Source organism: Rhodnius prolixus, unplaced genomic scaffold (assembly GCF_049639745.1).
Source record: "Rhodnius prolixus isolate KJV_2025 unplaced genomic scaffold, Rpr scaffold_10, whole genome shotgun sequence".
Classification (NCBI taxonomy): domain Eukaryota; kingdom Metazoa; phylum Arthropoda; class Insecta; order Hemiptera; family Reduviidae; genus Rhodnius; species Rhodnius prolixus.
In genome coordinates this window covers 20515884-20543779 of record NW_027411615.1, presented here as the reverse complement: position 1 = coordinate 20543779, position 27896 = coordinate 20515884, and the positions used below count along the sequence as shown (strand labels likewise).

The 27896-nt window shown below is 31.3% G+C and overlaps 1 protein-coding gene and 1 long non-coding RNA gene across 2 annotated transcripts; one reads left to right on the top strand and one right to left on the bottom strand.

The window, feature by feature from the left end:
- Positions 1 to 166: 166 nt before the first annotated feature.
- On the bottom strand, positions 167 to 26309 carry bdl (borderless). The gene is made up of 11 exons (XM_074133727.1): positions 26151 to 26309; positions 21080 to 21219; positions 17116 to 17332; positions 11550 to 11822; positions 6198 to 6385; positions 3576 to 3788; positions 2462 to 2724; positions 2021 to 2184; positions 1582 to 1635; positions 1284 to 1487; positions 167 to 705 (listed from the first exon to the last, which is right to left on the bottom strand). The coding sequence occupies exons 1-11, from the start codon at positions 26203 to 26205 to the stop codon at positions 464 to 466; spliced, it is 2013 nt and encodes a 670-aa protein (XP_073989828.1). The 5' UTR covers positions 26206 to 26309; the 3' UTR covers positions 167 to 463.
- LOC141457161 (uncharacterized) lies at positions 23108 to 26928 on the top strand. Its single transcript, XR_012460222.1, has 4 exons — positions 23108 to 23247; positions 24324 to 24445; positions 26590 to 26710; positions 26792 to 26928. It is a non-coding gene; the product is annotated as an uncharacterized lncRNA (long non-coding RNA).
- The last annotated feature ends 968 nt before the right edge of the window (positions 26929 to 27896 follow it).

Genomic DNA, 27896 nt, shown 5'->3' with positions numbered 1-27896 from the left:
TAGCAATTAAATCTAAAAAGAAGAAGAAAAAAAACAATTATTCTGACACATGAAGAAATGGGAGAAGAAACTTACATAACATATTTATGTACTTAAAATCTATAAAATGTGCAATTTATTTATTTACACAACAGGATTGGACGTTATTCTGCGTATTTCTTATCGATTTTATAAATACTTGTGTAAATTGTTGATGAAAATTCACATCGTAATATTTCTAAAAAATACTGACATTTTATAGTTAATTATTGAAACTTTATAAACGCTAATAATATTTATATTCTTACATAAAGTATTTTTATTTCACTCTCTCGTTAAAAAAATATCCTTAAATGCACGCCTTCCAGCAAAAATCAATTCCAATTGAAATTCAAGAGGAAAAATAAGTCAACAATAGTTTTTTTTACAATAAAATATTGATAATTTAGTTCGCAATAGAAAAACAAAGCCAGGTCTAAGAATTTTAACGTCGCGGTCCTTTGAGCATTTCAATTTGACTTCTAACATACATTCTATTAGTATAAATGCACATGATAACAATAGCAATAAGAAAGCCAATTAATGCTGCAACTAATAAAGAGAAAGTTTCAGCTTTTTGGTATGAAGGTACATGCAAAATGTATCTTTCGCTTATTGCTTCACTTCCCTCGGTAGATAGAGATTTTACTTGGAAATGATGAATAGAATTTTCTTGGAGATCACCAACTAGAATAAAAATATCAATTATACTATGTCTACTTTTTTTTAAACTATTTAATTTTTCAAGTTTTCCAATTATTTTTGACAAAATGTAGATATATTTTTGGAAAATTGAAAAGAGATTTTAAACTATAAAATTCTGTATTTGATACTGGCTACTTTTCCTTTTAAGCAGAAAATTCATAGAACATTCATAGTTTCTAAGCCCTAAAAAAAAAGTCTTTGCAAAAGGAAGTTTACAGGTTAAAAGGGGGGAATAAAATTGAAGAAGTCTCTTCTAGGGCTAGGTACTAAAGCAAGCTTGCTGGTTTGAAAAAAAGAAAATTGTTGTTCTACATTTGGGAGATTTTGGTTGGGCGAGAGGTTAGGAGGGTTACTAAAATTAGTATAATAGCCGAACAAAAGGAAGCATGTCTTAACCTTTGTTTACTGAAAAGAAAAAGAAATTACAATCAAATTTTGCAATCTATTTAACTCGCACGAATATAACTACTTTTTCGTATTTTGAAAGGCATGAAAGTAAATGCATTATTATAATATATATACACTGTATATATTAGAAAACAAGTTAACATATTTTTTACCAAGATAAGATGTGTCAGTAGTATCTTGGACAAGTGGTAATCCTTCTTCTTCCCCTTTATATTCAGTGGTTTCTTCCGCTCTAAAAACTTGATATCTATCTAAAAATTCAGCGCCGTAACTTGGACTATCCCATTCCAAAACGTAACCACTTACACCCAATAAAATTCGCAATCTTCGAGGAGGACCAATTTGTTGTGAACTGCCTGAACATAATGGACATTCAAGTTAGTATGCTACAAAATCTATAAATTTCTAGATATGAAAGAACGTCGCTCCTATAAGTTCAATTTTACTTACTTAATGGTCCATGGATTCCAATAGGAGTGCTGACTTGAGCATCTGAAGCAGTGCCTTAGCAATAAAACAAAATTTTTCAAATTTATTAAAATGAAAATTGATCAAAAACTTTATAAATTAAAAGAGGGTGCTAGAAAGACACCTTTTCCTTTAAATACAATATTTATTCTGATAGTCCTGAAGCTCTCTACCGTTTTTTTTCTGGTAGTAATAATAAAAAAAAATAAAAATTTTTTCTTTGAATAATGATACAGTGCATTATTATTTTCGAATCAAATCTGTACAAGAATTTATTAGAATAAGAGTGCGTTTCTGTGAGGAAGATGATTCTAGGACTTCTTCGGTCAATAGCGTCAATATCTACGGTTTATGGCTCTCGGAGCTCTTTTTTACACGGGATATCAAAATATGACCAGTAACTATTCAAATTTTTCATTACCTTTTGTTAACATTCGCAGAGGTTTACTGAACATGCCGTCACCATTATGATCTTGGCTTAGAATCATAAACTCATATTCCCTTCCAGGATCTAGAGAGGATATGGTAGCTCTATTTCCAGTAACTCTAATTGTTCGCCAATCTTGGCTATCGACAGCCCTTACTCTAATAATAAAAAATTGTTATATTAGACTTATGCAATGCATGCATATATATTTAAAATATTAAATGTCGAATTAGCGAGGAGAAATAATATTCTTTATACTGATTTTACACTAATTTTTCGTTGCCGATTTTCTAATACAAGGATGCCATGAGGGGCTTAAAAACAGGAATAGAGGCAACTGGTTGAACATATCTTAACTAAAAGAATTATAAAAAAAAAACTTATTGACAATTAGGAATTAAAAATTAATTTAACAGAATTATGAATATTACTCACGCTACGGAAAACTGTGACGATGAAGCCGTAATACCAGGATGCCAATTTAGAGTAACATAATTCTGTCCAGATTCGCCAGTTAAATTATGTGGTCCCCTTGGTGACGTATTTTCAATAAACAGTTCCGTATCAGCGGAGATGGTGGCAGCTTCATTGGAAGCTACGCACTGATACATACCTCGATCACTTTCCTTGATGTCACTTATGGTTAGATTTCCCCCAGAAATAGTTGCTCGATCCGCCGGCAACGGACTACCGTCTTTCTAGTCATATAGACAATAAATACAATTTCTAAATAGTCTTTTGTTTTCTTAATATTTCGTAATTTATAAATGAAATATCAACCACGAGAAGATTATATTTTCTTAAAATAACATATCATATACATACCTACTCTTTTGTAATATTTTAAAAACTAATAAAACTGAGAACGCAACATCTATCCAATTGACCATTTCCATAAAAATAGAATTTGTTATTCAGCAAATAAAATTACATATTTACTGTTTGCAAAACCTTCTAAGAATTAATTAAAATTATAAAGTATCAGCTTTATATTTAAAATCACCAAACTAATCTAACGCTTGTATTGCTTAAGGTTATTAGTCAACCAAACTAAACTGTAAAAAAAAATGTATACCTAATGTAATAAACAGACATTACAAAATAAATAATTAAGAGTACTGAGTACTTAAATAGTTAAATACAAGAAAGCTTTTTTGAGTGATTCGCTTTTTTAGAGTCCGTTTTAGAAATTTGCCGAATGATTTACTGGGTTCACTGCCTTTCTGAGGCAGCCGTATGCCAAAAAATGTCAAAGTAATGTAACTTAATCATCCATGCTTATTGGATACTTAGTTAACTTTATATTTTAACAATTTACTAGATGTTTTTGTTTTGCAGTTGTTGGTTTTGTTTTTTGTTTTGCTACGTATATTAAATTTTAAATAATTACATTTAGCAGAGTTTTTTGTTTCCAGATACTGATTTAATATGAATAGGAATATCAATATCCTTAGTAGTCCCTCGTATAGCTTAATTTCTAAACTTAAGAGTAAGTAATCAATAAACACGAAATAGATTTTTTTTTTTTCTCAAAGATGTTTTTACTAACCTTGAACCAAACTATTGTTGGTCTAGTCTCACCATCTAGCGCATCGCAAACCATATGTATAGAATCGCCTGGCTTCCTCAGGTAAATATTATGAGGTGTAAGAGTGAAAACAGGCGGATGTTGTACAACCACATGAATTGGCTCAGATGCACCTTCACTGCCAATCTCATTCGTCGGCGTACAAGTATATTCTCCTCCATGAGATTCCTCAACCTTCAAAACAATTTTAGATTAGACAACATACAAAGTGTAAACACTTAGTAAACAAATGCTTTAAAGCGACAAGCGATTGGTTTCTTTATAAAAATAATACCCTTCATTAGAATTTGATCAATTAGAATAATTTACCAATACCTTTAATGCTGTTTGGTATAAAGAAATTTTAAGTCTCAGAATTTTAGACTGATTTAATTGTGATTAACCAAATTTAATATAATTCAAATTTGACCCCAAATCTAATTTAGATTAATTCTTAATTTGTGAAACTTTTTAGTAGTCAAAGAGGTTTTGTAAAACTTTTCACAGAAGTGAAATTTGACATTTCTTCGAGGTCATCTACGATTTTCTTAGGAATAACAGTTAACTTCCAAGCCCACAAGCAAACAGTTCCACATGGACTGTGAAGGTCACTGATTATGCAAGTGCTTGGGAGGTTCATAATCTAGCATAATTTACCAATCACCTTCATTTATTCTTCGTGAATATTGAAAAGGTGAGTGTTACGTTTTTGTAGTTAGGCTAAGAACCCAGAGCCGGAGGAAGTGGCTAGCAAATACCCCGTCTAGGATGTGGCTAAAGAGTAATCCTACTGAATTAAACCAAAAATAAAAAACTGGAACTAAAAAATTTCAATATGTATCCTAGAAAATAAATCTTACTTCACTTAATATTGAAGTTGACTTAACTTCGTATTAAAAGATTGCGCGCATCCACTTATTTTAAAGCTAATATCATGATTGCGATAAATATATTCCTTCTAAATTGGTTCTGTTTCTTCCAAACATATACTACATAGCTTTGCCTTTTGAGCAGATAATCGATTAGCATTACTTTCCATAAAGATATAATTATCAACTTAACTATCTAGGTTTACCTATTTATAAAAACAATTTTAGGTTCCAGAAGAATTAAAACGTAAGTAATAAGGTTTTAATTTCTTAAAAGGTATGTGCTCTGCCTTTTAAGTTACTGAATGATCAACCTTTAACTGTGGTTTTTTCTTTCACTTCATGGACCAATGCTTCTCTTTCTCTTTTTTTAAACTTTTCGGCGTTCCAAAGAAATTCAGTAATGTAAATTTTTGTGATGATTTAAAATAGTTTAAACTAATAACATAAATTCATGAAATATATACATCAAGGAATTTTAATTTACGTACAAGATTTATTTTTATAAAAAAACGTTTCACACTTATTCCAGAAATACCAAGTTAAAAGTGTTCCCCAACATTACATTCGTCCAAGAAAACAAACATTTCACCACGCAGCTTTAGAATTAACTAGGTTCAACATTTTATTTTTACTTAGGTTTCTTTCAATATATTCTACTCTCAATAAAGCCAAAATTAAACAGTAATATTTTATGACGCACATGAAGAACATTCAGCACATTATTCTATTATATGTAAATATCTATTTAACTCACACATACAGTTTAAAAAGTTAAGTATGGGGGTTGATTAAACGAAAAAAGGTACACAAATCTGCAAGTGCCCATCATTTCATTAAAACTTCATTCTAGTCATTTAAGTAACTTTACTACATTAAGGTTTCATTAATATTGTTTGGAATTTATTAGATGTCACAAACTCTAATGCTGGCTATTTTCATATACAAAAGATTTGTTCAAGTAGCCCACCACTAAACTTAGAATTACTGTAATATCTATTAATCTATCATAATCAAACCATTAGTCAATGGTTAAAAAGAAAGACGTTATAAAAAGACGAAGTAATTATGAGGATAAGATTTTAAAAGCTTAAAAAAAAATGCTTATACCAACATACTTCCATGTTTTGTTTATTTTTTAAATAAAAATACAACTTTTCTCTACAATTCGGCAAAGCATTCATTGAAATCGGAAGAATATGAAGAGAGATATAGAGGTTTGAAATTTGAGGGATTTGCAAAACCTCCAAAATTTAACCTTCTATATCTCAATAACTGTTATCACTAAAACTTTACTACTTATACCAGTTATAGAGCAAACTTTTCCCTAAATTCGGCAAAGCATTCATTAAAATCGGAAGAATATGAAGAGAGATATAGAGGTTTGAAATTTGAGGGATTTGCAAAACCTCCAAAATTTAACCTTCTATATCTTAATAACTGTTATCACTAAAACATTACTATTTATATCACAGCTATAGAGCAAACTTTTCTCTACTATTAGGTAAAAAATTCATTGAAATCGGCAATACTTCCTCTAATACAATATAAGAAAACAAAAAAAGTTGGGAATCATGCACCTCCTAGTTAAATTTCGAAACTACTAGTAATAATTCATCATGTTTCATTCTGTTAGATGGATCATTTTAGCCGCAAAAATCTGTAATTATTTTCATTACAGTTTATATTTTCACTTTACATTTTTAACTAATAAATTAACATCAAATAATCTCACCTTGTTAAAATAAAGAGATCCATTTCTTCGAAATACTCCAGGAACATTGAACGGGTCGAATAGAAATCCATCTTTCTCCCATCTGACTTTAGTTGTTGGTGGATTAGCAGAATATTGACAGTCTAACACGCCGGGTCTACCAAATGGAAGGAACACTTTTTTTGGTGTGTAAATCACTCTTGCTTTATCTGTTCAATTATAAAAATAACTTTTATAATATATTGTGGAAAAAAAAGTATTATGAGTTTGAGGAATCAGCAGCTTGGCAAAACTAAATTCAAGATTTAATTTTAATTCACTCATTTGTTGTTTTAAATGTTTGTTACAAATTTGTTCATCTATCTCCTGTATCCACAATTATGATGTCTTCTTGGAGAACTTTTCTTCCTTGGGTCCAAATCTATTTCTTTATTACAATCATTTTTTTCCTTTAATCTCCTCACTTTTGCCAAGTGCGCTAGCTACTTAAACTCTATGCCATAATAACGAATGCGAAATTTCATTGACAGCTCCCAAATAGTTCGAAACTTCAAAATTTACACAATTATAGTACCTTCTCTTAGTAATCAGACAAATAAAGCTTCGGGTAACCAATAGCAGAACTTACATCGAATCCCAATCACTTCTAATCTAACCCACAAAGACATATCAGCGAACTAAACCAACACCACTGAATAGGTAAAAAGTGAAGTAATTGCCTATTTTTTCAGGCGGGCTTTACGTTCAACTACCAATTAGGTGTCGTGGACAGTCCATTGAATAGGAGCGAAGCAATAATGACAATAATGTAGATCTGTTAGCAGTCTACTTTTTACTTACAACATCTTAGTTGACGAACGCTTTTTTACGCTGGATAGTCATGTCAAATAAAACATTTGGCTGTCGCTCAAAATCACCAAGGTATGCTTACAAACTTTTTTGTTTCATTTGAGAGAACCTCAAATCTATTTGGAAAAAATGATCAGCCGGAAAATAATTAATTATACGTAGTGAAAGAATAAAAATAGTATGGGAAATCGATGTAATGGAAGCAAATTTTTAGCCATAGAATATAAACATTAAAAGTTTTAGCAAACAACTGAATGAACAGTAATATAATACATGAACATCATAAAAAGAAAATAAAAACATAAAATTTCATTAAACAGCAATATTATAAAAACAATTCACAGATTTAAATAGTATAAAGTTGGTTTTATTTTTTAAGGAAGTTACGAGTTCTATTGTTATTAACATCCGGATGTGTTCATTCATGTTTCTAATGCAGTATATGTAATTCATGCGGTAGACAATTAGTAATCTCTCTAAAACCGCAGGAACATGGAAGATAAAAGCACTAGAATGCAATAAACTGAAACAACACTGAGTGGATCACCCCTCTCTAACAACTTTGCTTCAATATTGCTCTTGTAAAAATTTGCTAACAGAAATAACAGACGTGCAATTTTATAGAACCAAAAAGTTAAAAGAAAATTATTTGGAATAATTTACTTTTTTACCTTACTTACTTTTACAGTTAGAGTTACTTTTTTTCAATATTCAGATAGACTGATCGATCATTATTGTCCTTATTGTTATATAAGTATGCACTTTAAACCATCAGCTAAATCAAACAACATCTAATGTAAAAAATATTTGTAGATATGTAAATGACTTATAATGTTTAGATTACACTTAGAACGGAGAGAGTGAAAGAAACATTAGCGTTAGAGAACATGAAACTTTGGAAAGAAAAAACAAAAATCAGTGTGGGAAATTTAAAAAAAACAAAGTACTGAAATAAACAAAATAAGCGCTTCGGCTTCATTGAATGTTAGTGATTGATAGAACCTTAAGAGAAACGAAACAGTGCTCTCTTTTGTAAACATTATGTAACATTGTTTGAAGGGTGAAACACAAAACAGATCACCAGTGCAGAACGCAGGATATATATAATTAAATGCTGTTCATTTAATTTTATATGACCTCAAATAAAATGTAAAGAATTATTAATTAATTAAAAACAAAATGATTCCCACTAAATAAATGTTATCCACAGGAAAGCGGTTCTATTTTTCCGCACATTTAAAGAAAAAATTTCTTAAATTCTTTCATTCCCCATTTCACACTCAATTTACTAGAGATTCATTAAACATTTCCTAACATGGAACTTAATCACTTCATATAACCATACTATGGGAATGTCCTTGTATTAACATTAACCGCATACTCTTTCTTAAATTATGCAATACCGTTATATATTTATTACAATTTCAATTTTGATGACCTAATAAAAAACATTCCTTGAATGTTGAAAAATTTGAAAACTAGACCAAAAAAAACAAAAACATATAGTTCACTTCGTGGTTTTTTTTCGGAATTCCGCTTTCCTAAAAAGTTATTAGCAATTGGTGCGTTTTAAATGTATCACCCTGTATAAATAAATAATACAAATTTGAATTGTAACTATCATAAAAAAAATAACTACATTTCGAAGAGATTATTTCGGAAGGTGAGGGAGTGCGTACATCCCATAAATATGATAACAAATCTAATAAGTTCTTTTCTAAGGTAAAATAAAACATTTATAGGGAGAACAAGGCACACAGAGCTAAAACCATTAAAAAATTAACTTTTAAGGTTTTATTTGCCGTTGTACAAGTGGTAGATCTAGTCCACGCTTACACCACATCATTTCAACATTAAACCTTTTCGATTATAAAACCGTTAATTGGCGAACTTTGATTCGTCCAATTTACACGAATAGTAACCCTTGAAGCTGTAAAAAAAAAAAAAAAAAATTACTGCCATTAGTCACAAGTATTTTGAAGATAACAGGGTGGAGGAATCTTGATTATAACAAATTAATCGCGACCAATCAATTTGGTTTTCAGAGAAATATCTTAACAAATAATTTCCTTCCTTTATAAAGGCGAAGAAGCACTAGCAGTGTTCCTGGATTTAACGAAGGCGTTTTACAGTTTCAAAACAGATCAACCTCGCCCACACAACGCTTGAAGTCTTTCATCCAGATTTCCAATAATTTCCATAAAATCCTCTTGACAGTGATAATCTTATACGTTGTTGCTGTTAAGATTCTTTCAACCAATAAAGTTGTAGGTAGCTTCATTAAGAATATGGACCAAAATGAAATTTCCGTTTGTTTTTTTTGCGAAATTTCTACTTGAAATATTTTCCTACAAAAAACAAATACAAAAAAATTTTGCTTCAAATATTCGTTTCAAAACCAAGGGACCTCAACTTGAAATTACTAATTTTTGATAATTGGAAATTATTGCAATTTGCCAGCTTACATAACAGTAGAAAATAACTAATTAATAACTAATATTTACAAACTTAGATATTCTTTTCTTACCAAAACAGAGAAGGAAGTGAACAAAAGTGTATATAGTTTGTAAGATCTTGCGATGATAGTTAAATGGCCGGATGTGGCTGTAGTTTAGCAGATTCATACGGAGTGTGGGTTAAATTATGTTTTTCTATGTCAGTTTGATTATTTACTGTCAGCATACCATTGACCATGTCAATATTATGTTCACTTCTTTGTTTATTTTGTTATATTTATCGTTATTTTTCGAGATTATAATTTTTGTCATAGTTAAATGATTAACAAATGAGAGCAGATAATTTTCAATTTTATGAACTTTTTTTTAACATAAAAATCCGGAGAGAATTTATCACTAAGTAATTAATTAATTAATAATTACAATTATTACAAATTTAATTAAAGCTAAACGTAAACGTGTACAATTCCTAGTAGAATGTAAATCTAGCTAAGATTTCTGAACTGATCTACATTTTTACAATGGATAGCACTTCTGCTATAAATTTATTTATTTATTGTTTTTGTGGTCTTGTTTCTGTCTTTGTTTCTAGCTTGAACTTGAATGGCAGTCAAATGTACGACGAACTGTTTCAGTGCCTAAAACTCGGTAGATAATAATAAAAAACAAAGTCCTTTGCAACAAACATACCAAAAATACTTTTAAGAAAAATCGATTTATTTTGAGGATATTTATCGAACATTTCTTTTAATTTCACGTTCCAAATAGATCTATTACAGATGCTCTCTTATCTCAGTCCGTAACCTGGAAGCTTTCTCGGACACTATTTATCCACTTCCACTTTTCCTTAGGTCTGCCATTTCTTCTTCTTGCTTCGGCTTCCTAGGCTAGGCTTTCCTTAGCCATTCTTCCATCTTCCATTCTTTTTATATGACCGTACCATCTAAGTTTATTTACTTCCATTTTCAGTAGCTCATTTTTTGAAAAGGTCATTTTCTTTCTTATTTCGTTTCTTACTTTTTTTAAGTATTGGTATTCAGGCTGTCCTTCTCCGGTGATCCATCTAGATCCATCGGAGGCTAGAAGCTTTTTCTTCTTAGTCTTATCCAAGGTCCAAGTCTCAGCAGCATGTATACTTTATGCCAAGCTTCTACATATTATCTCTTAGATAATACTTAAAATATTGCCACTTTATAATTTGAAGTTCAGAACGTCGATTGTTCTTTTTGCGCTTACATTTATTTGTAATACATCGTTTTTATTTGAAGCAAGCTTACTGATGGTAGAGCTCAGGAATATGAATCGCTTAATTCTTGGGATGTCTTCTATAGTTAGTTTTTCTTCGCTTGTTGTCAACATACATTCAGTTTTTGCTAAATTTATATTTATACCCCATTTTTTATATGCTTCCATCACTCTGTGCATTATACATACTGTACCCTCATAACAGATAATCCTCTATTACAAATCTAAGGCCCTAAATCTTTTTTCTTTTTCAAAAAAAAAAAACGAAACTTATTTCAATACAAACAAAAACTGATGTTCCATTTTTTCCTTACACAAACTGACACAATTAAATTCAATATTACTTGTTTAGTAACATATATGAATAAAAAATCAAATTTTTACAAAAAGTAGCGTCTTGCCTTAGTGCCTTAAGATGTTATTCAAGGTTCTAAATATACTTAACTAATAAAGAACTAATCTCTCAATAATTCTTCAAAAAATAATCTATTAAAAACTATAATTTAATAACAAAGAAATTCCAACTATAAATAAGGACGAATTATACACTGAGAATGGTGTCATAATGTCCAAAAACGTTTAATAATTAGAAAATTACAGGCTTAATTCTAATTCGAGCCGCTTTTTGTAACACATAGGATTCTCTTAGTTTGAACATTTTGTATTCTTTACTATTCAGATTTAGTTACTGTTTTTAATTATGAATCCAAAAAAGGATTTTATAATATATTTCATTTCCCTTCTTACTTCTGTACCCATTTCGATCTTCTGTAATATAAAAACTCTTATTTAAAATGTCAAGAAGGAAATGCAAAATACTTACATTTAACGTTGAGAAAAGCTGTAGCTGACTGCGTTTGCCCAGCGATGCTAATAACTTCGCATTTGTACAGCCCTAAATCTGTTGGTTGAGTTTCTGAAATGGTTAATGAACCGCTTGGGCTGACCCAAGCTCTTTGTCCTACAGGACCCAAAGGAAGTCCATCCTTGAACCATACTACTCGAGCTGTTTCATCTTTTGAGACACATTCCAATGTTACACTTTCCCCTTCAGAAACGGTTTGATTCATTGGAGGAATGCCGAGTAAATCACTGCCTTAAACAAATAAAATATTACAAAGAGCACCTTCTCTTTTACAATGACCTTCCATTGGAATATATTTCATTTACTAAATATTTTAATAATTAATCTAATTTGTTTACCCTACAAAGCGTAAAATGTACCTCACGAGGCCTAGGGATATAAGAACATGCCTGGTGCAGTATATTATGGATTAGAGCAAGAATTATAGAATATTATAATATTCATAATGCACTAAATGCGATAGAAATGGGCTTTTAGGATACGAGCATTGAAAAAGTGAATCTTTAAAAGAGTCTGCAACAGTTTACAAGAAAATTGTTAGATACAAAGCGCACAATCCCTGAACACAATAGTGAACGAAGAGTTTCATAATGAAAAAATTAGTAATTTTTTGGCATGTAGCTAGAAGGCGAAACTGAGGAAGATTTCCCTTCGTCTAAATCGTGCAGGTGTCTGAAACCATGGCGGCACGTGGATCGAAAACAAAGCCCACAAACGAGAAAAATTGTGCAATAAACATTGTGACAGTAGAGAAATTTTTACTAAAGAGAAAATTTAGAGTGAATTAAGGGCAGAAGTCGTACAAATGAGTCAAGTTAAAGTAAGAAATAAAATACCTTAGAAGTTAGGTTAACATCATTAAATAACTGCATTATTGCAGTCCATTAAAGGATTTCATTAAAGAACTGCAAGAACGGCAATGAGTGGAACCCCTACTGCAACCCAGTAGAATTCTCTAAAATAACCTTTTTCTGAAATAATTTGCCACCTGGGTCTAAGATATACATACAATTTGTAGCACATATATTTCAAGCATTTTTAAATTAATAAAACAATTAGTACAAGCGTATTTATAGTTTACAATTATTACTAAAATACGCTTACTGTAAAACGTTTTAAGTGAATAATCCTGCAGTTATACGTTTTATTTAAGGTTATAACTTCTGTTCATGCATTAACTTCAAACAAAACAAAGTGAATGATGTGAGAAAACCTTTAATTAGACCATCACGTGTTATCTATTGTTAGGAATATAATAGCAATTAATGACTGATTCTACATGTCTAACACTAGCATATAGACTACAATTATAACGCCTGCACTTTTACTAATGTACTCCAGTAATATTCCACAAGATGACTTTCATTTCATCTTTTCTTGTTGCTTTAATAGGGATACTGAAATTCTAGATTAATCTTCAAAAAAATAGTTTCTTCTATACCTGCACGGAGTATTCTTGGGTAAAAATAATTAGGCTGTTTGATATTGGAATATTCGAATTCATAGGCAGGAAATGTGAATGAGAATGTGAGTTCATGTCTTACATTATCTACGTTAAAAACTTAAGACACCGTTCTGGCTTATCTTCTAGGGACTGAAGCAATGAATGAATCATTTCTTGACCGTCCTAAATGGGACTGTCAGCCATCTAAAATAGTTAATGGTTCGGAATAGGTCTTATAATATAATATAATATCTTATAATATAATAATAATATGTGCCTTACAAAAAAAAAATCTCTCAGGTTGGATGGTAGGATTCCTTTTAAGCAATAATCAAAATTTAATTTTCTAATTAAAAAGTTAACTGTTTACCTTAATGAAGTTTTTACTGCACTTGAACTTTTACGATGCGAAAACTTTTTTAAAAACATTTTTTTAAAATGTTTGTCTAAAGAACTTTAGCCGTAAAGTTTAAACCCCCCCCCCAAAAAAAAAATTCCTTTAAAGTTCTTCTAAAACAAATGTTTATTATAAAACTTATTAATAAAAATGTCTTTGAAGAAACAAAAATTAAGATAGAATGTAAAAAGCAAAATTTGTTTCCTCTTTAAAAAACACATTCCTTTTTAAAAGATTGAAACTTTCCCAACGCGGAAATTCCGGTTTAGAATTCATCTTAGATTTTTCTTAGGTCAAACAACTTGGGGTTAACTATTACAAATCACTTTTGATGAATTTATAGGTTGGAGAATTTGTTTTTTTTTAATTTAATTTTAAGCGATTGCTTTGGGTTTTAAGAAAATTAATGCCTTAGGAGCCCTGAGTTAGATTAACGAGTTCTGAATAGGGTGATAGTGAGGAGGGTGAATTATTCCACAATGAATATAGCTTACACATTAGGGTGGGTCAAAAAAATCGACTATTTTTTTTTTACAAGTGCAACGGAAAAATGGGTTCCTAGACACCTTAAAAAAATTCCCACCAAATATGAGCTCTTAATTTTGAAGGGAAGATCCTCCGCATCGCAGTTTTTCATTTTTTTTTTAGTCCAATAGAAAAAAATTCATACCTTTCCATTAATTGACTGTACAAAAAAATGTTTCGAATGAATTTTGTAGGAAATTTAATGCTCTACAAAAAAGGTACCTTATATTTTTTTCGTAAACCTCGCCATTTGAAAGATATAAAGGATTTAATTTTGATTATTTTATGACAAATTCCATTTTTGTTTATGAATTTTATAACTCGACAATAAATGACTTTTACGAAATGCAAAATACCAATTTTTGTTGGAAATTAACTGCTCTATAAAAATGGTTTCTTATGTTTTGGCGATAAAATTAACCGTTCAAAAGATATTCATCATCAAACTTTCATGTGTACGGATTTTAAAAGTTTTTGATTAGATATTCGAAAAATTTCAATTTAATTTATGATTTTTAAGAAAATTTACACGAATTTTAGTTGTTATCGATTGAGAAACGTCAAAATATTTTTTAAGTTTTTATTTATGTTTAAGTATATTTGTCTCGATTTATTATCGACAATATCAAATAATGCTTTAAGTTCGTTCTGAAATTTTATTTCATTTTTGCATCGTCCTGATGATTTTTTTCGCGCAAAAGATTTTTGCAATTTCAACCATCGATTATGATAGCGAAGAATTTTTTTTATTACACTAGTCGATTCACTAGTCGGAATCTGGTTGTTTTTCCATAATTCAATAACTTGATCAGCTGCATTTTTGGCACTTTGTTTGACAGAACATTTCAAAACTTTGAGCTGATGAAAAAAAACACTCATAACCTCTTTCACTGTTGGTAACTTACGTTCTGAAAGTTTTTGCACAAGTTTTCCGATCAAATGGATTTCTTTATCCATATTTTCGATAAATATCAAGTTAATTCACGTAGTAACCACAATATTTGTAAATAATTAATCGATCGATCACATATACAAGACCATAAATTTTGGAAACACTAAAAATGCTGTAGAAATAAATGTATACAAACCAACGACAACATAACGATGAAGTAAAAAGTAGGTGGTGCTAGTTCAAAGTTCACAATTCAAACAGATGAAATAAAATACGAAACAAAAATTCTCTAGAGAAGAAATTTTCCCTAGGATCTCGTGATTTCTAATGATTAAAACTAAAATGTTTAGAATAAATGAAGAAAAATTTTGATAATTTTGAAAATAAAACTCAAATAATACTTATATTAATGACAAGAAATGAAATTTATAAATTAAATTGAAATTTTTCGAATATCTAATCAAAAACTTTTAAAATCCGTACACATGAAAGTTTGATGATGAATATCTTTTGAACGGTTAACTTTATCGCCAAAACATAAGACACCGATTTTATAGAGCAGTTAATTTCCAACAAATATTAGTATTTCGCATTTCGTAAAAGTCATTTATTGTCGAGGTATAAAATTCATAAACAAAAATGGAATTTGTCATAAAATAATCAAAATTAAATCCTTTATATCTTTCAAATGGCGAGGTTTACGAAAAAAATATAAGATACCTTTTTTGTAGAACATTAAATTTCCTACAAAATTTATTCGAAACATTTTTTTGTACAGTCAATTAATGGAAAGGTATGAATTTTTTTCTATTGGACTGAAAAAAAAATAAAAAACTGCGATGCGGAGGATCTTCCCTTCAAAATTAAGAGCTCATATTTGGTGGGAATTTTTTTAAGGTGTCTAGGAACCCATTTTTCCGTTGCACTTGTAAAAAAAAAAATAGCCGATTTTTTTGACCCACCCTATTACACATAGGGTCGTAATGCGCTGGCACAGCTGTGGATATTCCGGATTCCAGTCCAGCTAGCTGTGTTTAGAATGTTATTTTAAAAACAAATTATTTTAATGGTGAGTACTGAGTCACTGAAGGTTAGACTAAATTGCTAACTTTCCTCACTAATTTCACGCACTATTCTCTAAGAGGCTTCCAAGTAAACTAACTGTATTCCCTGTGAATGCAAAAAATTCTGAAAAATTAAAAATAATTGAAAAAAGGCCGCTAATCTAAAAAAAAGAAAATTAAAAGCATTGTATGATTGGGGTGACCAATCATTCACAAAATGCTTCTGTATCGGAGGTGCGTGTGTGAGAAGTGAATTTGTACTGTTCTTCATTCTAACGCGCGTACGTTCGATTTATTCGTAACAAGTTAATTCTTTAAATTGTTACAATACAGGGTCACTGTGTCACTACTGTCAGCTCTAGATAAATAATTTTACACTTGTAATATTCAGTTCCAAGTGGGTATGTATCTCTTAATATTGTAATGTCGCTGCTAACTTAATTACTCTTAATTAAACTACACCCTCGCACAATTATAAATATTAACTTGATGACAAACACTGACACGTCATTATGAATTTGACACGATTGTATTCTTTCTCTTAATAGGAGTGAGAGAATATAAGATTCTTTTAATACATTCAATTTGTATAAATATTTTCTTAATGAGATATTTTACAAAAAATAATATATAATTAATTGCTACTCCATTTTTGAAAAAGAGATATTTATTCTGTATAATGTCTTTTCTGATCAATAGAAGTGTCAAGAAGTACGAAGGGTCGACATTTCCCCGCTACTCACACAATAGGAGTCCTAACATTGACTAAGAAACACGAAAGTAAAATAAAGGCCAGTGAGATGAGGTATCTGAGGAAGAGAGAGGGGAATACTAGATGGAACAGGATTCGTAACGTCACGATAAGAATCAGCTTAGGAAGTAATAAGAGAGTATAGGCTACGCTGGTCCGTGCACGTTCAACGGACGGATTCCGACAGAATGGCTAGAGTGACATGTGTAGCACAAGTTGTGGGACCGAGAAGAAGAGGTAGACCGCGATCTTGTACCAACAAGATACCACCAGGTAAGAACGGCTTGCAAGAAAAAAGGAACTGTGAGGAGAGCTTTGGTTGGTTGTACCCACGTAACGGCACTGAATGTAATGTAGTACACTAACATTTAGTATACATTCGAAATTCCGAAAAAAAATAAATTAAAAGTTGTAATATTATTTTTGTTTACAAGAAATTTCTTAAACTTACCTTGAACAGTAAGATGAAACCAAGTACCATTCAGTCGAGTAGTTGGCGTTCGGTTTGGAAAAAATAATCTACACTCATACCATCCTTGGTCAGGTTCTCGTACTGATGTTAGATTTAAAGAAGCTTTTCTGTCTCCTACATGAACACTTATTCGGCCGACATATCCTTCACGAGTATACGATACTCTGCCATCTTGCACTGATGCTATCTTCGATCCCTGTCCACAAAACTAATATAATAATGTATACCATACATAACCTACATATGTTTATTCTCTAGTTATTTACAGAATCCGAAGTTCATGTTTTTACTCAAAATACAACATTTTTGGAAGGTTTGATAATAAAGTAATGAGAACGGACTTCTACATCCCCTGATATGAAAAATAACAATGATGTATTGAAGAAAAATTAGCAAAATGAAAGTGTGTGCTTAGATGCCTCTTCAAAATTCTAGATTCCTGACTTGGTTCCCCTTGCTTTAAACATCATGTAATAACAATACTCTATTTTATGGAACAATATAGACATAATAATAACTGGCTAAAAACATTAATGGAACTGGCTGTAGGTTTAAAAAAATAATAACAAACTTGTTATATGGTTTAAACCTAACGCGAGCTGGTACTTCCGCGCGGAGATATTGAAATGTTTTGGAGTATGAATATTTTGGGTTGAATTTTACTCAATTCTAAATAAAAAAGGAAAAGTAAAGCAACCTTCAGGCGAAAAAATACCAAATTAGGTGACGGAGGCGCCTGACGTAGCATAATTACTATAAATTTCTCTTATTAACTATTAAATAAAATCTAAGGCCTATGTGATGTGTTACGAGCCTAAATTTTTTTTTTAACCATTTAAAGTAGATGAAAAACATCAGAGGAACTTCCTTAAGTCTTTTCTCTGCACGACACACTTCTTTCGAAGAAGGGTCTGAATTGTAGTACTTGAATACAATGTCTGCACCTATGTTATATGAATCTCCTAAACAAAAACTTACAATTTTAAAAGTTAAGTATAAGGGTTGATTAATCGCCAAAACGTACACAAATCATCAAGTACTCAACATTTCATTCATAATTCTAGTATCCTAGTTTTTACACTGTATCAGATGTCACAGACCCTTGCGCTGGCATTTTATCACCCATAAATATTTTTCTGTTAGAACAATAAATGATGTATTTCATCATCACAGTTAGTATTAAAAAGGTACTTTATTTTACCTCTATTCCAAATTATTCTTGTGATTTATCTTTATTCTAAATAATCACATTCACTCGCACATTTAGGAAGAAAAAGGGAAAGTTAGAATTATTCTATAACTGCCGAGATATGAATCACAGAGTTCAAATAAAATTTTAGTCTTGAATTCGTCTTACGTGAACAAAAATTACATAGTTAATAACAAATAAATAATACTTGTAATTATAATTTATTAAGTTTCTACTTAGGATAGATAATAAGGGACTGTCAAATCAGCTAGAGAAAATAAATAAATAAAACATATTGGGCAAAAGTAAATTTCTTATACTTGTATAATTCTGATTTGCAAATATAATTTCTCCCTTCTTTCTTTGCTAAGATATTTAGGGATTATATCTAATAGATATTTAAACTATAAATATGATATTCGAACGCAAGTTCAAAAAAACATGAAGAAATCAACGGAAATAAATCTCTAGAAGCACTCTCTACGTAGCACAAGTACACATTTAAACACTGTTAAAAGTATTTATTCTTTAAACAAACTTAATTATTACTGAAATAAATGTCTAATAATGATAAATTTATAGCCCGTCACATTAAAAAGGATTTATTAAAGTTACATTAAGGCATCATTTAAACCACATGTACAAGAAAAAGGAACTGATCAGTTAAGTTACTATTGAAAGTGAAATAAATTATTGAGTTCATTGAGTGAATTGGAAGCAGGTTTAAAAAGGGTGAATGGACAGCGGGATGTATTATCGAAGTTGATGAAGAAGGAAAACAAATTAAAGAATGAATAGTAATGCAGCTCTAGATATCTTTCTGTATATATTTAAAAACACACCATAGGCTAACATAATACATAGATACGCCCACTAACAATTCAAGGCAATTTACATAAAACACATTCATCCTGTACACTGACATGTATAAACCAACCAGCGTACAACTCTCACTAAGTGTAAAGAAAACAATCACATACACGTGCATACACGTGCACAAGAATTTTCACGTGTAACCCCTACTGGGCAAGGATATTGTTATTTGACACTGACTATGGCTAAATCCTAAACTATAATACAGAAGATACTTCACTTCCAAACATAAGCATCACGCAGTGATAATTTTAAATCTACACTGTGTATTTAGTTTTATTGCATTATATTTTATAAGGCAGAAACAGACTACCGGGGCAAGCAAGGATACTTTTATTCTTTTTCATGGTCATAACAACTTTTATTTTTTTTGCATTAAATACGTGCAACTTATCAATCAAAATCTATAAGTTAGGAACTTATATTTCAAACGATTTATCTTTGGCACCACATCATTAAGGATTTTCCTTAACGAGAATGATAATGATATGATTAAGTAAAGATAAAAATAATAATAATAATAAACAAATAAACAATAATAAATTATTGTTTTACGTTTATGGTCTTCTTAATGTAGCTAAGAGGAACACAGATTTTCCAATCGCTTTTTCACCAGAGATAATTGGGCATTAAAAAACAAAATTATCGTTTTCCTATTAAAAGATTTCCAAGAACCTTAAAATCCATCCAACTAGTATGATGTTTGCAAACACGATATTATTTTAATTTTTATACTCTTATGGTTTCAATATTTTTTATAAATCCTTCAAATAAACAAATCTGTAGTAGAAAACCACGATATGCCAGTAATGTTTTACGTCATTCTGGAAATAACAGTGTACTGCTGCTGCATGAGATGTTAAAAAAGAGAATATTTTTTTTTTTACGTACTGCACACCGTGGTGAATTCCAATTCTAGTGTTGGTTTAAAAAAATGCATGGTGGTGATAGAAATTTAGAAAGAAATGTACCCATTAAGTGGCGATGATCACAGTTTACATCAAACCAACCTCAAGTACTCGAGCATTTGCCACAAAACTTCCGATAACACCGGTAACCTCCATCTCCTCTGAACGGGGAATGTAAAAAAGGTTAGTGCCAAATGAACCAACCATTAACGGTCCATCAAGAGTGTATTACTCGTGCGCACTTTTAAAAATTCCCACATGATATGTACTTTCTATAGAAGAATATTGACGAATGGATGAGAAATTGGTTTACTAGAAAAATCTCTAGTTAAGTCCAACTAACTTTTGAGCAATCTGATAGAAAATAACATGGTAGAATGCTCTCAAAAATATCCCAGCGTTATATAGTTTTGGTAAGGATAAAAATTAATTTTTTTAGAGAAATAAGGCTCGGCAAAACATCTCCTGTTAAAAAACAAAAAAAAAAAATCACCCTATAGTCTAGAACAGGGATAGCCTATCAGGCTTATTCAGAGTGCCACAGTGAATTAAAGCATACATTTCATTTTGAAGCTTAAAAATTTCAAAATTCGAAAAAAATTAATGGCCAGTCTATCCCACTTGTGAGAGAAATCTTCATTTAGCCACTTCCTTGTCACTCAAAAAAATCTAAATATATACATCTAGTGAATTACAGTTGCATACATTTTAGTAAAATTAAATTATTAAAACAGAGCCTTATATAAAAAATATATAATAATTAAATAAATGATTAAAGCAATAAGTCTAGATTGTCTGTTGAGAAAAGATTCAACTATGAAAAACGTGAAGAAATGACTGTTTCAAAATAAATGTTAAAAAGTACTACTTGATTATCTACGCTATAAGTATTGGAAAGTTAATCATGGGAGTTGTAATAACTGTGAGTGCTCCTCCTCTTATAAATACCAACCAATAATTATTTGAAACTAACCTCCTTATTCCAATTTAAAATATACGGTGTTAGTACATCGTGTGGGAAATCTAAACCGCAAGAGAAAAGAGCGGATTCACCTACGGCTGTAGTCAGACAGATCGGCTTTTTCTCCTCTTCCACCACAAGAGTCCAACAACCTATGCAAAATTAGACATAAATTATTTAACTTTCAGCTAAACTATTTTAATTATTCTACATTTATGAATGTTATAGTTTAAAAAAAAAATTGGCAATTTGTTAACAGTTGAAAAATAATCTACTTTTGCTAATTTCCATGCCTATTATTCTTAACAATAAATAAAGAAGTGCCTTTAAAAGAAAATTTTTGTAATTTTAATTTAAGATTTAAAAAAATTCAATCCTCCACTATAGCTTGCTTAGAGCTAAATGGTAAAGATTAAAATTCCTAGCTCCCTTAGATTAGAGGACTCAATCGTTACATTTTTAATGATGTTATTCGTTACTTATAAGAATAATGCACGACATCTGATCGGTTGTAAGTAATCCCACCAGTAAAATATTGCTTTACTACAGAAGTTTTGTGTGTGTGTGACAAAAGGTTATTAAAAAAAGTTTATTTGAATATTCAATAAACAATACCGAGGATATTCGATTACAGAATAAGACAAATTCTCCACTTCAGGTTGCAAAATTCTCTATAATTTCTTTTAGTGAGAAAAAACCTTGGGACCTAGTCAAAACTGGTCAAAACCGTCATCTAGATGGTGGCGATGGGGGTGAAAGAAAAAAACAAATATTTTCAAAGCTCAACATTTTCGTGAAAATCGTTTTTATTTTGTTAATAGTTCAGCAGTGCAAATTGATCTATTTTTTTGTACTAGTTAACGTTTACCTTTATTGGTCTCAGATTCTGTTTTGTGGAAGATCACAGTTTGGTTTTCTTATTTAAAATTATTATCTCTTCATAATCATTTGCCACGGTAACCACTTTCGCAAATGTCATCTAATAAGAAGTAAATCATAAGCTTCACGAACAAAAAGGCCCTTAGCGACCCACTTAAGGATAGTATGCTGAAATGGGTCCACACCCTTAGGAACGCTTTGTGAGGGTGAGAAAGATGAGCGCTCTGATAGTGGGGCGCCATATGAAACCTGAGTGTTCATCAAAACTGATAAAGAAATGTAAATGAAGACGTAATGTATTAGACAGAAGTATGCAGTGATACATTTCTTGGCTCCAGGGCAAAGAGGAATCCAATTAATTAGACTGAAGATTTGGAAAGATGGGTTCTTCCCAACCCTACGTAGGTCGAAAGTCCGTTTTCCATCACAGGCAGCTAGCTATTGGGCTGCCTGAATCAAAGAATAGTAAGTACAAGATTATAAAACTGATTAGGAAAGATATAAGTAGCATAGTACCGCTGATTTCTTTATGCTTAATGGTGATTTAACATGAAGGGACACAATGTTAAAGGCGTAGAACTGAACGTTGTACTCAGTCTACGGCCAAAACTTTAAGAATGCACGTGCTCTGTACATTGCAAATTCAAATTGAAAATGTACCGTAAATGAATAGAGTAAGTTTTGAAAATTAATGTCATAATTAGATGAGAAGTAGGGTTTTCTAATAGGAAGGAAAAAGGCCCATCTTGATCCTAATGCCTTAGGGCACCTGAGTCGAATAATAATAAAACAGAGAACTCAAAAATATGTCACCTATGTATATTGCAAATCTTACAACAAATTAAATTTTCTTCAAACGTCTCTACACTAGATTGCCCTATAAATAAATGAATATATTCCACTTACGAATAATGTCCCATTAAAAGATGCCCCAAGAACTACAAAATCAATTAGGGCAGGAACTAAACTCGGCTCAGCACATCAATGTCTTTAAAGCTAACACAGATTTTTAGCGGGATTTTCAAACAGCTGACTTTTATTAGAATAAACATAGAAGAACTCGTGAAGCATGAAGCTAACCTTCGGGCGTTCAATAATTAATTAACTAATATCGAATAGAGGTGTTAGTTTTTGCCTTTTAAACGTATTGAAGTTACAGCAGAATTTCTTCTGGCCATTTTCTGATAATGAGCTGTATATTTTTTACCTGATAGTGACTGAATTCGTAAATTAGAATTGTAATAATTTCAGTAAATGATTAAGTTCGTCCTGCACAGCAGACTGAGAGTGGCGGCTAATCAGTAAGTATAAGCTAGAATTCTACCGAACATACACATACATACATTATATTTTAGCTAATTATTCTTCTATATCTGACCTGGATAGAACCATTTGATAACCATTAACAACGATATACATGTTAAAAACAAATAAACTATATTCGAAATAAACCATTGACTAGCTAGCATTGATTGTCAGTACTTGGAAAGATTTCCATTATTTTACAACTTTTGAACTACTTAAATTCTCTGGTAAGATCATATCTTAAAGATTGCCTGTAACCTGGGGGGGTGATCTCCATATAAACTGTCAGATAATGAAAAGTTACAGCTCAACATAAATTTATCAACACGGGTACGTCGTGGTCTTAATTCTTAAAACGTTCCGAAAATTATCATGCCATGGCAGTAGTTATTGTATTCACAATACAGTAGACAGCATTTAGAGTCCAGCGAATTCACTTGCTGCTAGTTTAGACATCGTTTTCCGAACTGATCGTTGAGAGACAATCGCAAGTCAAGAGGCACAGGTCTAGTCGCGCGATTTTTAATCAGAAAAAAATTTTTTTTTATTACAAACACCCTCAAAATTAAAAATATTACGTGGGTCATTATGCCATAAAACATGAAAGAGAGGATGAGGAAATAGGAAGTATTATCTGAAAAATTGGCATGCCTGAATTTACTCCTGCACCACAATAAATACAGGCTACATTTTTTGGTAAAGAACTTTAAAAAATACAGAATATTGTTTCGTGTTAAATTAAATGAATTGTATTTTTCCCCTTTCGCTAATGAAGACATTTCTATCTTTAAAGCATCCAGCTTTAATGGCTATCGTAAGACAGAATATATTGCAACAAAGCTACAGAAATATTTCGCTATCATATCCTCCAGATTTCTCAACGGCATTTCATACCACAAAATTCATTTTACGGGAGTGGTTATCGTTTTAGACCTTCCTGTAGCGTGACATTTCTGTATAATGTAACGACTTACAATTAGTTTTACCAACTGACTTAATTATGTTTCATATATTTGGAATTCGAAGAAAATTATGAGTTAAAACCTCGAGAATTTTTTTGTTTTTTTTAAAGGTCGCATATCTTGGTATATGCCTAAAACGCATAAAATCTTAGTTTGAGTCTAACTTCCTCGTAAAGTCGGACGAGGAGGCCTGGTTAGTAAAGAGAACCTACGCTAGAAGACTAAACATTTGGTAAGTATAATTCAGAGCTTAATTACTCCAATTGCCGACAAAATCAGAGTACTTAACTGCAGATATACTGCTCTATACTTGGTGGTCATGGAAGGTTAATCAGTAGCGTCTGAAACAGAGTATTATAAACGGAAAAGTGAATAGACGTAGAAACAGATTCCTGAAAAAAAAACACAGAAATTCGAGAGTTTACAGAAAGCACATCCCAGAGAAGTCCCAGATCAATGATAGTGTAGTTAGCAAACTATTACCTTTGGTAGACGGGCTTCTATGCTTTATAAATTATAAGAAGGCGTATTATAATTCTTTCCTGCACTTTAGCTATTCGTAGTCTTTAATTTTGACTATATGGCGCACTAGAATAGTCGCAGCAGACGTTAAATTTAGAAATCAATCAGATTTTATTTATTTATTTTTTGGAGCAATGAATCTTGCCGTTATTATGATATGATGTTTATGATACTATTTTGCATTCAAGGTTGTAAATCGTATTCTAAAGCTTACATTGCATTCCATATAAATACATTCTCACTGAACTCATAACATAATCATTAAGAATTTATGTCCAACAATTGGTTGGGATTGAATACTTAAGAACTGTTTAATCCCTGAACTTTAAAGATAATGTTTAATTAAATAAATAAATTGATTAAATAATTAAAACCTATTTATTTGGCAATATCTAAATTTTGTTGTATACTCCGATGTCTTTTAAAAATTTTATTACCGCATCTTAGAATCGTTTTTCAGGGCGTCCTTTAAGAGGTTGAGAATACTGTTTTGACCCCTCCTAAGTTAGTAGGAAGGAAATTCCATGAAAATATGTTTTACTGCTAATTATAGGTTATAGGGAATAAGATCGCCACCCATAAGATTACTTGGGCAATCCGTGTGCGGTCAGTTTTTAAGCCTGCTCTCTCGTTATAGATCTGGAAGATGAGCCCCCAGGGTTCCACAGAGTCTTTGATTGCTCTCAGCTTATTATTTGGAACGGTCGTCCATTCCAGCTGTCTGCCACCTTTGATTTATAATACCCCTTAACTTTTCGAATCTTAATGCTTGGAAAGTTCGTCTCAATTGCAATTGGTGATCCTGGTCGCTTTTTTTATTGCAGCAAAGTTTCTTTCAATCCCAGAGTGACTGGTTACCTAAATAGATGACACAATAGTCCATTCCTTTCTAAAGTTTTACAGTAGGGTGTGAATATCATGGATTGGTGGATGTTTAGAATATAAATCTTTCAAGGATAGCGGTGAGTTGAGAGAATCGGAGCAAATAACAATATTACTCGTGAATTCCTCCGATAATACTCTACTATATTCGCGAAACGACAAGAATTGACTCCAGAAGTGCAGGTCTTCACCACTGAAATAAGGATGGCTTTTTGGCTGGGAAAGTGCCGAATATTGATAGTAATGATTGTTTTAATGGAAATAGCCCAAACTTGTCGCAAATATGTAGCAGTAGCAAAAAATTACATCTGAATATCCCATAGTTCTGCCAAAATAGTCACTCTTTCAAACAGAATTTACGTAAAAATGGGTTGCAGTACAGAAAAGAATAAATATTTAAATCAAATAGAGCGCTTGTTATTTATTTTGTTTTTTCAAATAATAAGATCTTAAATAAAGTGCTGTAAGGTTTAATCTAAATAAATTTATAAAGATAGCTACAGTTGTGAATAGGAAAGATAAAACAAGGTTACCGTTGAATATGTCGACACACATGAAAGTGGTGAAAATGTAGAAGACATGCTGCATGTTCAAGAGCACGGCACTTATCGGTATATTTAAAATCAACCGCTGTTTCTACAGTAATCTACAATGTTACACTGGGATGTTCATTACTAAATTGTACTTGGGGATTCAAGCAACACAAGGACGCATCACAACTGGAGAGGGGAGGAGCTTGTTTATTTTTTCTCTTGTTCAACCACACTAAATAGTAAATGCAATGCTATTTAGGCCAAATTTTTCGGTTGTAACTTATTTTAAATATTAATTACTATTAATATATAATTTATTTCTGCGTTTTAAGCAGTAAAATATGTCTCATGGAGTGGAAATTATGCAATTTTGTTTGGTATATAATATGCAAAATGTAAAGTAAAACTAAAAACTATTCTCAAGTTAATTCTGTTACAGAAAATGGCCTGACATTTACTCATCCTCACAAAACACTTGAAAGAAAATTCTACTCCTCAATACTTCACTCCATACCAGTTAAACCATGGTTTAACAGAGGATTTTACTGCACCATAAGCAGGTTGAGATTTAACCACAATTACTCTCCTCATCATTTTGCACGTATTGGCATAGAAATAAATCCCATAATCTCCTGTGACAGGGAATCAACATCTGTAGCCAATCATATCATCTTGGTCTGCAGTAAGAACAAGAACAGTAAGGATCAGCTGTGGAAGGCAATATTACAGACGAACTGCCCACTTCCTGCCAACTTAAACACTACTGACTTACCCTAACATTTACCCATGAATGAGTGAATAATTTTTTTTTTTTTTTTTTTGGCGCATCAACAGCTGAGGTCATTAGCGCCCGGAGTTTTTTCCAGTACACTGCCGGCCTCCGGACAGTGTTCTCTCGTTACAGACAACACTGTCCATCACCGGACAGTGAGCTGTAAGAAGCTCCTAGGAAGTGAATAAATGAATAAACTTTATTAAACATTTAGGTATATACATATGTACATAAGGAGTTCCAGTATAAATACTATAACCTCCAGCTATACAATTGTTACCAAATAAAATAAAAAATAAAGTAAAAGTAAATAATGAGGGGAAAACGATGAAAAACCCTCTGCCTCCAAGGAAAGTTTTACTTCAGGGACTCCTTAACTCTCCTGTGTCTGTGCACCGTGTCCAAACTATAGTCCCCTATTAGTCTGCAGAGGTGGTTGTGACTCGATTCACACTTGCTGAAAAAACCAGTAGCGAGGTACTTGATGTAGTGTTCTACATAGTCCATGTTGGTGTTAGAGTGTGAGTCTATAATACGCGTGTAGCGGGGGGGAAGTTGTCACAAACCTGAGGAATTTGTTTAGGATTATCTGCAGCGAGGCGATATTGGATCGACACGCCAAACTCCAGTAGGGACAAGCATAAAGTAACATAGACATTTACCCAGACTTGTATAAAACATAAGGACAAATAAAATTAAATTACAATTCTCACGCAACCACACGGACAGTGACTTTAAAACTATAAATATTAACAGACAAATCACCCACTACATAAAAATAAACCTCTGCAAGATGACTAATTTGGAATCTCCATAAGCTAAGAAAGAAGAAAAAAAAAATTATTTCACAAATGTGTTTATAAATGTAGTATATATCTCTTTAGTGTTATCTACCACTTTGTTATATTCAAGTTTTGTTTTTGTAATATTGTAATAATATATTATATTTTGTAATATTTGTAAAAAAGCTAATA